General features: G+C 42.7%; 1 protein-coding gene across 1 annotated transcript in view; it reads right to left on the bottom strand.

Moving 5' to 3' along the window:
• Positions 1-12,500, bottom strand: part of uroc1 (urocanate hydratase 1) — a 17,762-nt gene that overhangs the window by 170 nt on the left and 5,092 nt on the right. Inside the window, exons 4-19 of the mRNA XM_060867440.1 lie at positions 12,284-12,343; positions 11,175-11,303; positions 11,002-11,063; positions 10,807-10,873; positions 10,372-10,515; positions 9,836-9,924; positions 9,254-9,316; positions 8,997-9,176; positions 8,791-8,888; positions 8,154-8,226; positions 6,218-6,407; positions 4,658-4,756; positions 4,065-4,164; positions 3,909-3,990; positions 624-723; positions 1-48 (exon numbers count right to left, since the gene is read on the bottom strand). The exon at positions 1-48 is cut by the window's left edge and continues 170 nt beyond it. Of these exons, the coding sequence (XP_060723423.1) occupies positions 1-48; positions 624-723; positions 3,909-3,990; positions 4,065-4,164; positions 4,658-4,756; positions 6,218-6,407; positions 8,154-8,226; positions 8,791-8,888; positions 8,997-9,176; positions 9,254-9,316; positions 9,836-9,924; positions 10,372-10,515; positions 10,807-10,873; positions 11,002-11,063; positions 11,175-11,303; positions 12,284-12,343 (1,584 nt within the window). The remainder of the gene's footprint in view (positions 49-623; positions 724-3,908; positions 3,991-4,064; positions 4,165-4,657; positions 4,757-6,217; positions 6,408-8,153; positions 8,227-8,790; positions 8,889-8,996; positions 9,177-9,253; positions 9,317-9,835; positions 9,925-10,371; positions 10,516-10,806; positions 10,874-11,001; positions 11,064-11,174; positions 11,304-12,283; positions 12,344-12,500) is intronic.

Below are 12,500 nucleotides of genomic sequence, written 5' to 3'. Positions count from 1 at the left end.
AATCGTCTCATATGCGTTGGAATTTCCTGACCAACATCGCCGAGCCACCTGCAGAAAAACATACATGCGACTGATGCATCGTGATGATGGACTGATCACGACGCAAAGCTGAAATAAGATAAAGAACTAGCAGCTGGGGGGGGGCACGGTGGCTTAGTGGTTAGCACGTTCGCCTCACACCTCCAGGGTTGGGGGTTCGATTCCCGCCTCCACCTTGTGTGTGTGGAGTTTGCATGTTCATGTTGAATGAGAGTGTGTGTGTGCCCTGTGATGGGTTGGCATTCCGTCCAGGGTGTATCCTGCCTTGATGCCCGATGACACCTGAGATAGGCACAGGCTCCCCGTGACCCAAGGTAGTTCGGATAAGCGGTAGAAAATGAGTGAGAACTAGCAGTTAATATTAGATATTAAACTTGATGACTGTATGTATTCTCACAAGCACTTTCTCAATCACTGGTATCTCAGCTTCGCTTCATCATATCGCTCTGTTTATTTTTTCTCCTTTTTCTGAAGAATTGAAAATGTCCCATATATCAACTGTTCATAAAATTGAACAGAAGCTGAAGGAGAGTTCAGAGAACAGTTCCACACGGTTCCACACGGATCATCGTTAATCCACTTACCCCATTAGAGACGTCCCAGTTCAGCATCATCCTGGCTCTCTTTCCAGCCTCCTCAGAACCATCCAGGACCAATCCGAAGCCTCCGTTCACTACCTCACCCCTGCGTCGAATTAGAAACCCATAGATTATTAATACCAGGGATCAGAGCAGAGGTATCCGTCCAAACCGTAACCAGAATACTAGGAATTCTGATTCACTGCCTGCACTTCCAGGTTACGGTTATTTAAAGATGCTCACACTGGCTCCATCATGAAGTTTTGTCAGTTTATCTGCGATTCCGTGCCTTTTGTTTTCTGTTTGTTTAGTTTTGTATTCGACCCTTTACCTTGTTTTGCTCTGATTCACGCTGTTTTGTTTTGTTTACCGTGCTAATTGCCTTCTCCACTTATAATGTTGGGTTTGTCTCTTTGATGCTATTAGAATATTGCATTTTATTTCATTTTTATTATCAGTAGTAGATATATAGTATTGCTAATATTGGTAATTAGGACTGTTATATATTTATTAACCTCACTGTAATCATTTCTGGACCATTCTGTTGCATTGCTGTCCATACACCATCACGCCACCAGAGCTCACACTCCTCTAAAAACTAGTACCATTTACTTAAAGGTGGGGTGCACGATGTTTGAGAAATGCTTCAGAAAACAGAGTCGGGCCGACTAACAAAACAAACGTGTAGCCAATTAGCAGAAAGGGGCGTGTCTTGTCAATATGCGGCAGAGAGAGTGTTCAGTGCGCATGTGTGACATTAGCATAAAGGGGCGTGCCTTGTCAATATGTGGCAGAGAGAGTGTTCAGTGCGTATGTCTGACATTAGCATAAAGGGGCGTGTCTTGTCAATATGGCAGTGGAGAGAGTGTTCAGTGCGCATGTCTGACATTAGCATAAAGGGGCGTGTCTTGTCAATATGTGGCAGAGAGAGTGTTCAGTGCGTATGTCTGACATTAGCATAAAGGGGCGTGTCTTGTCAATATGCGGCGGAGAGAGTATGTCTGACATTAGCATAAAGCAACTGAAACACTGACATGGCGGATACCTGCCGTTACCTCTGCCTCGGGTTCTAGGTTCTTATCGGGTTCTTATCTTCCGTGTGAAACGGAGCTAAACCTTTCACAGTACAACACACAGTACTATAAAAACACATCTGTATTACCATAGTATTACTCATTGAGTTCATTTACTGATAAAAATACCCCCTCGGCCAGCTGCCCCAGCAGGTTCCGCCATAATAATTGCCTGGGTTACGTATGTATGTGAGCTATCAAAACAGGGGTGACACCCATTTGGGTTAGGGGCGTGTTTGTTTTGGTGATTTCAAATGTCAACACTGGCTTTCAAACATCATCAGTTCAATCATTTCAGTTTGGATTGTTTGTTGAAGTGTCATTAATGCATTAAAGCTGTCTCAACTTTGTATCTGTCAGCATCTCTGTCTCGACAAGTTCACAAGTTTGGGATTTATTTGTTTCAAAATTACAAATCAAAACCTGGGACACACACACACACAGACCCAATAGTACATTTCCAACCATGAGAATAGACAGACAGACAGACAGACAGACAGACAGACAGGCAGACAGACAGACAGACAGACAGAGAGACAGACAGACAGACAGACAGACAGACAGACAGACAGAGAGACAGGCAGACAGACAGACAGACAGACAGACAGACAGACAGACAGACAGACAGACAGAGAGACAGACAGAAAAGTGAAGGCAATCACTTCCCAATGTACTTCCCTAGGAATTTCAGGCAAAATGGTGATGGAAAAAAGTAATTATTAGTAACAAATTAACTTTCTACAACTAACTGGGAAACGTTTATGTTTTAACACTTTTAAAAACACTCTGGTGTGAATCTGACAGCTGAAATGCTGATTTTTGCAAACGTTATTTGTTCACTGTAATACGTCATGGAGGCCTTGGACAATTCCCTGCTGGAACACCAAGGAGCATTCCAGGATGGAATGTGTTTAAGGGAGGCGGTTAAGGTGTTGGACTACTGATGTTAGACAGATTTTTAACAGAAGCTTGTGTCTATCGTTTTTATAAGGACCTGAATTAATTATTTTATTATTTTATTTTATTATTAATCTTGGATCTTTCTATTATATTAATCTTTGTATAATATTAAATTTTTTATATTATATTCTGTAAAGCTGCTTTGGGACAGTGACGTGACATACAGCTAAGTACAGTGACCCATACTCAGAATTCGTTCTCTGCATTTAACCCATCCAAAGTGCACACACACAGCAGTGAACACACACACACTGTGAACACACACACGGAGCAGTGGGCAGCCATTTATGCTGCGGCGCCCGGGGAGCAGTTGGGGGGTTTGGTGCCTTGCTCAAGGGCACGTCAGTCGTTGCTGGCCCGAGACTCGAACCCACAACCTTATGGTTAGGAGTCAAACTCTCTAACCATTAGGCCATGACTTCAATGTCCATTTTTAAAAGTGCTCTACAAAGGACTTGTTATATTGTTTTTGGCTTCAGCAGGAGATGATTAAAAATAGCCTAATGTTCTTTTTGTGGTGTCTGTAGACTGAAGAATACAAATCCACATTTCCAGCAGGGGTTATATGGTAAATATTTCACCTATCACCTGTTATACACCGTATGTACACAAGTATGATGACATCTGACCATCATATCCATAACATGTGCTCACTGAACATCTCATTCCAGATTTATTCCCCTTTACAGTTTTCATAAGCTCCACTCTTCTCTTCTCAGAAGCTTTTCACTAGATGAAACATGAGTTCGAATCCCAGGTCCACCAAGCTGCCACTGTTGCAACACCCTAAGCAAGGCCTTTATTCTCAGCTGCTTGGTTGTATAAATTAAAATAAATTTGTAAGCCACTTGGGATAAGGGTGACTGCTAAATGCCAGGAGGAGTTGTTTATCACCTCTGTTTGCCTCGCCCATCTTTATTCCGCTCCCGCCTCTGCACACCAGTTCCCCATGTATCATTAATCACCTCCCCTATTTACACCTGTAGTGTTGTGTGAGTCCTTGATGTGTTTTATGTTCCTGCTTTCTGTATCTTGTTTTGTATTCTGTTGCCTAGTTTTACTCTAGTCTTTCCTGTCTGTGTGTTGGTTTCGTTATTTTTAATTAAACCCCTGTCTTTTGCTATCCCTGATTTTGGGTCTGAATTTTCTCTCTGCCAGAGGCACCTGGCTCCTGACAATACACTACACAGTCTCCTGTAATCTATCAGTGTTAATGGAGAGGAAAAAAACTATGTGATGTGTGAGGATGTGTGTTTACCAGCCAACACCACCTCCGTTATGCAAAGCAACCCACGTGGCACCACGGAAAGAGTCACCGATGACGTTCTGCACAGCCATATCTACAAAACACAAGCAAACACACATTCAAAAGGAGTGTGTGTTTACATATGTGTGTGTGTGTGTGTGTGTATACCTGCACAGAAAGCAGACCCATCGTATATATTGGACGTCTCTCTGAATGGACTGTCAGTGCCACTGACATCATGGTGATCTCTGCTGATCACTACAGGAGCCTGAAGAAACAGAACCTCAGTGAGACGTCACTCACAGTCAGACCCTTAGATTATGAACTGTCCTGAAGATTAAGGATTACTTCAACATATTAATGTCTATGTTGTCTATGAGGGTGAAAACTTCTGTTTGTATATCTATCTATCTATCTATCTATCTATCTATCTATCTATCTATCTATCTATCTATCTATCTATCTACCTACCTACCTACCTACCTACCTTACCTATCTATCAGTCAGTCAGTCAGTCAGTCAGTCAGTCGGTCAGTCTAGCTATCTATCTGTCGGCTGGTCAATCAGTCTGTCTATCTATCTATCTATCTATCTATCTATCTATCTATCTATCTATCTATCTATCTATCTATCTATCTATCTATCTATCTATCTATCTAAGATCTAAAATTGTGTGGATGTGTGCATATGTGTGTGTGTGTTTGCATGTGTATGTGTGTGTTTGCATGTGTGTGTGTATGTGTCTTCATGTGAGTGTGTACCATGACTCTGCCTTTTGCAACAGCCTGGTTTATGGCCAAAGCGATGGACACTCTTCCTCTCTGGTCTGAGTAGAGAATACGAGCCTGAGAGCCAACCACCTGCACATAGGTAGCAGCAATAATATCATCAAGATGTGTGTGTGTGTGTGTGTGTGTGTGTGTGTTCATGTGTAACACTTAAGTGCCAGGTTACAGGAAGACAGATTTTTAACAGAAGCTTGTGTCTATCATTTTTATAAGGACCTGAATTAATTATTTTATTATTTTATTTTTATTTTATTATTAATCTTGGATCTTTCTATTATATTAATCTTTGTATAATATTAATTTTTTTCTATTATATTCTGTAAAGCTGCTTTGGGACAATGACGTGACATACAGCTAAGTACAGTGACCCATACTCAGAATTCGTTCTCTGCATTTAACCCATCCAAAGTGCACACACACAGCAGTGAACACACACACACTGTGAACACACACACGGAGCAGTGAGCAGCCATTTATGCTGCGGCGCCCGGGGAGCAGTTGGGGGGTTCGGTGCCTTGCTCAAGGGCACGTCAGTCGTTGCTGGCCCGAGACTCGAACCCACAACCTAAGGGTTAGGAGTCAAACTCTCTAACCATTAGGCCACGACTTCAATGTCCATTTTTAAAAGTGCTCTACAAAGGACTTGTTATATTGTTTTTGGCTTCAGCAGGAGATGATTAAAAATAGCCTAATGTTCTTTTTGTGGTGTCTGTAGACTGAAGAATACAAATCCACATTTCTAGCAGGGGTTATAGGGTAAATATTTCACCTATCACCTGTTATACACCGTATGTACACAAGTATGATGACACCTGACCATCATATCCATAACATGTGCTCACTGAACATCTCATTCCAGATTTATTCCCCTTTACAGTTATCATAAGCTCCACTCTTCTCTTCTCAGAAGCTTTTCACTAGATAGTGGAGCATAGCTGTGAGCATTCAGGGGTTATTCTCTTGTTCCACAAGAGCATTAGTGAGATCAGATGCTGATGTTGGGATGTTAAGGAAACTCCAGTTCCAGTTCATCCCAAAGATATTCAGTGGGGTTGAGTCTGAGTCCGGGGCTCTGATCAGGACACTAAAGTTCTTCCACATAGCTCAGGTAGTTCAGGAGTTATTGACTCGTGGAAACTCCAATCTGTGAATATGTGACCAACTTTACTTAAGACGCCGAGTCGCTTTTTTCCTTCTCGATAGGTGAGTAACGTTGGTTTTACTTTGTTACACAGAACTAATATATGTCTTTGTCCTTTACATGATTATGCTTGTGTGTCATTTTTGCTTGTTTGTTTATCTGCAATCGTATTGTTCTTCCCTTCAGCTATGATAAAGACACGTTTCTTTCCATTACTTGCCTGGGTTACGTATGTATGTGTGGGCGGAGCTATCGATACAGGGGTGGGACCCATTTGGGTTAGGGGCGTGTTTGTTATGGTGATTTTATATGTCAACATTGGCTTTCAAAAATCGGAGACCCCACCTTTAAGCTTGCTTTGTTTACAGAACTGTACTGGATTAGAACTGTACCATGTTGTGTTTTCCAGCCTCGCGGATCCAGCGGATGTTGTCACTGTACTGCTGACGAACTCGCTCGTTAACAGTGAGGCTGATCTCTTCCAGCACTGTAGTGGCGATGTTATCTGTCTGCACCAGATCAGCTGGGTTTCCTGAAGTACAGACCCAGCGGAACGGCCCGAAACCCAGAGAGAAGATGTCGCTACACACAGAGAGCAAAGGTCAGACTCAGCATGTGTGTTTATGTGTAACAGTAATACAGCATTTCCATCTCTCACTCACTATCACTCATCTTCTACCGCTTATCCGAACTACCTCGGGTCACGGGGAGCCTGTGCCTATCTCAGGCGTCATCGGGCATCAAGGCAGGATACACCCTGGACGGAGTGCCAACCCATCGCAGGGCACACACACACACTCTCATTCACTCACGCAATCACACACTACGGACAATTTTCCAGAGATGCCAATCAACCTACCATGCATGTCTTTGGACCGGGGGAGGAAACTGGAGTACCCGGAGGAAACCCCCGAGGCACGGGGAGAACATGCAAACTCACACACAAGGCGGAGGCGGGAATCGAACCCCAAACCCTGGAGGTGTGAGGAGAACGTGCTAACCACTAAGCCACGGTGCCCCCGTTTCCATCTGAAGGTGTAATATTTTGAACTTCTCCTGTATATTTTAATAAAAATCCAAGAACAATTAAGAGCCATGGAGGTTTCTTCATGCCCCTTTTCCACCGAGGTAGTTTGAGTGCTGGTTCGGAGCCTAATTTAAAATCAGTTCTTTCTTTTTCGACACCCAAAGCACCGGTTCTGAACCAGGAAAAGTGGTTCTTATCTAGCACCAAAACGTTGCTGGTCCAAACTTAAGAACCGCTTGCGTCAGGAGCTGTTTGCCGCTGCTGCGTTAATGGAAAGATGACACGTGTACAGTGATGTAAGACTTGGCTCTGTGATGGCTTTCTAGCCCATGAAAAGGCAGCCCTGCTCTTAGAAGGATCGCCAGTGGAGCCAACTTTGAACCAGCACCAGCACTAGCTCTGAACTAGCACCCGGTTCTTTCTGGTGGAAAAGGGACATCGGTCAGCTGTTTCCAAGAAATATTAGACTGATTTGCATCTTATCAGAACTTTCTGTGATTAAAGTGTCAATTAGGAATCCATAAAATCCAAAAATACTTAAGTATCAACTAGAATGTCGCTCAACATGTAACTATAAATGGACAAAAAGTACGACGTGTCATGGTCATGTTTTGTATCTGTCCCGCCTCTGCACACCTGTTCCTTGTGTCATAATGATTGTCCTTCTTACATGTATATAACCTGTATATATACCTGTTGTCTTGTGCTTGTGGTTTGCTGAGTCCTTGTGTTGTTATTTTTTTGATGTTTTTGTTCTTCTCGCGTTTTATTACCCCAGTTGCTTCGTCTTCCCCAGTGTTTTTCCATATGTTTGTAGTTTTCTTAATAAATCCTCTCTTTATGTTATCCCTGTAGTTGGGTCTGGATTTGTAAAGACATCCTGTCTTACACTTACTGGAAAATAATCCACTTTGTTGTGTTAACAGTAACTCTTCTCAAATCTTCGTCAAACCACCCTGTTGTTGATTATTTTCTTATAACACCACAATCCAAGTGTTAGTCAAGTTAAATTCTATTTTTTTGGCCTCTGATAAAGAGTTCAACGTTTTTGTATTTGTGCATTTTATACTAAAGTGTATACTGAATTTTAGGGAATTTCTCTCAGTTGTTGTGAAAGGATTTAATGTAGTAACAGTCGAAGTGATAGCAATAATAGTAGTGATTGTAGCAGCAGTACTGGTAATAGTAGTCGTGTTAGTAATATTAACAGGAAACAGCTAGCTGCTAGTTGTGGAATCAGTTCATTACCTGCACCGTGCTGAACTGATGTGTTCATGAATGTGTCTGTGTTTGTGATTCACCCCATTATGTGCTGGACGTATGAAGGATATCTGAACTCTGTAGCACCTCCTCCTGTCTTCTCCACCTCAGCGCCTGGGACATTCAGACAATAAACACTGTCACAAAGCATCTTTAAAGAAATCCGGATGTAGAAAGAAAGAAAAAAGAAAGACAGAGAGGTAAGGAAGGAAGGAATACGCAGAAGAAAGAGGAGGAGGAGGAAAGGGAGAAGGAGAAGAGGAAGAATAGAGGGAGAATGAGGAGGGGGAGATGATGGAGGAGAAGAAAAAAGGGAAAGTGAATGAGGAAAAGGGGATGGAGGCAGAGGAGAAAATAAAGAGCAGGAGGATGAGGAAGAGAATGAGGAGAAGAAGAAGGAGGAGGAAGAGATGAAGGAAAAAGGATGAAGAACAGGAAGAGGAGGAAAGAAAGAATGAAATCCACAGTAGTGTTATGGCGAGAAGGAGGAGGATGACAAGGAGGAGAAGCAGAAGTGGGAGAAGGAGGATGAGGGAAAGGATGAAGAGCAGGAAGTTGATGAGAATGAGTTAGAGGAAGAGGAGGAAGAGGAGAAGTCGAGGTTGTTGAGACACATGTACAGAACCCTGTGCTAAAACCCCTGAAGCTGAGATTAATCTGTAAGGTGTAAACACTCACCTGCTCGTTTGGCCTCCAGAAGAAAAGCATTGCCATAATCCCAGAAGAACATTCCCTTCTCCGAGAGCTTATTAATGGCAGCGACGTGTCTCTTGAGACTTCAGAGGGAACAGCAGCAGGGTTCAGAGTTAACACTGCAGCCATATGAGCACAGATTTTATAATGTCACTGTAGCTGTAAGTGTGTGTGTGTGTGTGTGTGTGTACCTTTCATGTACAGTGTCTCTGAATCTCTGAGGGTCGGAGCTCATGAGCTGGTTGGCTTGTGTGAAACTGAGCTGGACCGGATAATAACCACCGCTGAACGGGTTGTGAAGTGACGTCTGATCTGAACCCAAATCCACCAGTAATTCTCCTGTGTGCTCATACTCCTGCCATAGACGCTCCCTAAACACACACACACACACACACACAGGTCAAACACAGTCAAAAACTCAACAGCACTCATCAACATGCCCACTCACCACAATGCTACAATGTTGCCATGGTAACCCAAACTCAGCACCATCTTCGATCTCCTGGCCTCCCTGTGAAGAAAGAAAATGTGTATAATTTATGTGTATAACGCTTTTAACAACGGACTTTGTCTCAAAGCAGCTTTACAGAAGGATAGAAACAGAATAAATAAGATAAAGTTTAAATTTAAGTTAGTATTTATCTCTAACTACATCCCTAATGACAAGCCTGAGATGACGGTAGTGAGGAAGAAACCTTCTGAGGAACCCGACTCAGAAGTAAACCTCATCCTCATTTAAGTGACACTGAATCTCACTGAGAAGATTTTTTCTAGTCTCTCTCTTTCTCTCTCTGTGTGTGTGTGTGTGTGTGTGTGTGTGTGTGTGTGAATAGATGATAAAAATTAGAGAGATTAGAGATAATCTAGATAGAGATGAACCCTCGGCAGTGGTGACTCAAGTGGTTAAGGCTCTGGGTTGATGATCAGAAGCTCAGGGTTCAAGCCTCAGTGCTGCCACACTACCACTGCTGGGCAACTGCGACAATTTCATGGTTGTGAGACTCTCGTGTGTGTGTGGTGTGTATGGAACCTGATGCGCTGGATGCAGTGGTCAAGGTCCTTCGTGACCTCCGTCACCCAGCCTTGCTCATGCCTCTTCCTTAGAGGAGCTTCATCAACCTTCAGAACATAGTACACACACTGGGTTAGACACAGTATCTACTCCATGAAGCCAATTTCAGTGCAAATAGATCAAAGTTTCTCTCTGATGGTCCTGAAGAAACATTTTTTAGTTATTTGATGATTAGAACAAAATCTTGGCTGAATTCTGTAACAGTCTGAGATGATGTAACAGTCTGAGATGATGTTTTCTCTGTTTGAGATTTAATCACGAGGTTTACGCTGCTTTTGCGATCAGTCAACATCATTCTAAAATCAGTGTAAACCTTCTTCAAAGCGAGTTTTTGTGTTTAGTCTACATTCACCATCCTCATCCTCATCCCCAATACATCTTGAATATAATCTCGTATTTCTTCTTAATATAAGGGACCTAGGGTCGAGCATTAGTATATTAGTACGCAGTGGCTCGGACTTGGATCGCTTGGTGATGTCTGATCAGTGTCTGACCTCTGCAATGACACCAACACATCCAGCAATGACAGCAGCTTTGGCTTGTGCTCCACTCATCCCACCTAAACCAGAGGAGACGAACACACGACCTGTCAGGTCACTCGTGCCCAGGTAGCGGCGTCCCGCGTTCAACACGGTCAGCTACAGAGAAACAGAAATAAAATCGAACTCAGTCATGTGTTAAAGTTAAGTCTGAGTCACAATGATTTCATCACTGCTTGCTTCTTGTTATTATTTGGTGTTGCTATGGATACGAAAATTAATCAACACCTTCTCACCAATCAGAATCCAGAACTCAACAATGCAGTACTATAAAGTCATTCGTAGCATGATTTAGTCTAAATGTCATCTAAATGTAACTATGACAACAAGTGTAGATCAGACGTAGACAGTGTTCGCATGATCAGACACGTAAATGTGCCGCCTGATTACCAGCGTGCCATGAACGATGCCCTGAGGCCCGATGTAGCAGTAACTTCCTGCAGTCATCTGTCCATACCTAATCACACACACACACACACACACACACACACACACACACACACACACACACACACACACCAAACAATGAAATAAGTTTTCCATTAGCTTATACATGATTACAAATTGAGTGTGAATGTATCTTACATGGTGTTTCCCAGAGCAAACATCTTCTCATAGCTCTCCCTGGAGGAATAATTTGGGATGACCTGCACAACAACAAAGGTTAAGATCATGTGAAGAGTGTGTGTCAATATCGTGTAAAGAGTGGATGTCATGATCGTGTGAAGAGTGTGTGTGTGTTTGTGTGTGTCTCTTACCATGCCGTTAGTGATGACGCAGCGTGGGGACGAGGGCAGGCTGGGAAACAGGCCAAGTGGATGACCGCTGTACATCACCAGTGTCTGATCTTCAGTCATAGTGCTCAGGTAGTGAAACACCAGCCAGAACTACACACACACAGATACACACACACACACACAAACACACACACACGCAAACACACAGATACACAAACACACAAACACAGACACACAAACAAACACACACACACAGATACACACAAACACAAACACAGATACACAAACAAACACACACACACACAGATACACACACACACACAAACACACACACACGCAAACACACAGATACACAAACACACAAACACAGACACACAAACAAACACACACACAGATACACACAAACACAAACACAGACACACAAACACACACACAGATACACAAACACAGACACACAGATACACAAACACACACAGATACACAAACACACGCACACAGATACACAAACACACACACAGATACACAAACACAGATACACAAACACACGCACACAGATACACAAACACACACACACAGATACACAAACACAGATACACAAACACACAAACACACACAGATACACAAACACACAAACACACACAGATACACAAACACACACACACAGATACACAAACACACACAGATACACAAACACACACACACACAGATACACAAACACACACACAGATACACAAACACACACACATATACACAAACACACAAACACACAAACACAGACACACACACAGATACACAGACACACAAACACACACACACAGATACACAAACACACAAACACAGACACACAAACACACACAAACACACACACACAGATACACAAACACACAAACACAGACACACAAACACACACACAGATACACAAACACAGACACACAAACACAGACACACAAACACAGACACAGATACACAAACACACAAACACAGACACACACAGACACACAAACACACACACAGATACACAAACACACACATACAGATACACAAACACACACACAAATGTGTATTGATGTGTTTTGTCAGTTTTATGTCTGATTATCAGTCTGTACTGTATTTCCACACACAGATATTACCTGAGCCCAGTTACTGAACACTTGTCCGTTTCCTCCGTACGTAACGAGCTCCTGTGGGAACTGAGACGTGACACAGACGTGATTTACAGACCGTTTCAGATTACAGAGTATAAAATCTGAATACAGGACAAAACACATTCACACAGGAGAATATCAGTGTTGAATCAACACCTCTGGTATGTAATAAACTCCAGAGGAATCACATCTGGGTGCATTA

The sequence above is a fragment of the Tachysurus vachellii genome, chromosome 4 (assembly GCF_030014155.1).
Source record: "Tachysurus vachellii isolate PV-2020 chromosome 4, HZAU_Pvac_v1, whole genome shotgun sequence".
In the NCBI taxonomy this organism is placed as follows: Eukaryota; Metazoa; Chordata; class Actinopteri; order Siluriformes; family Bagridae; genus Tachysurus; species Tachysurus vachellii.
The sequence above is the reverse complement of the archived record's forward strand: the minus strand, read 5'-3'. Positions and strand labels throughout refer to the sequence as shown.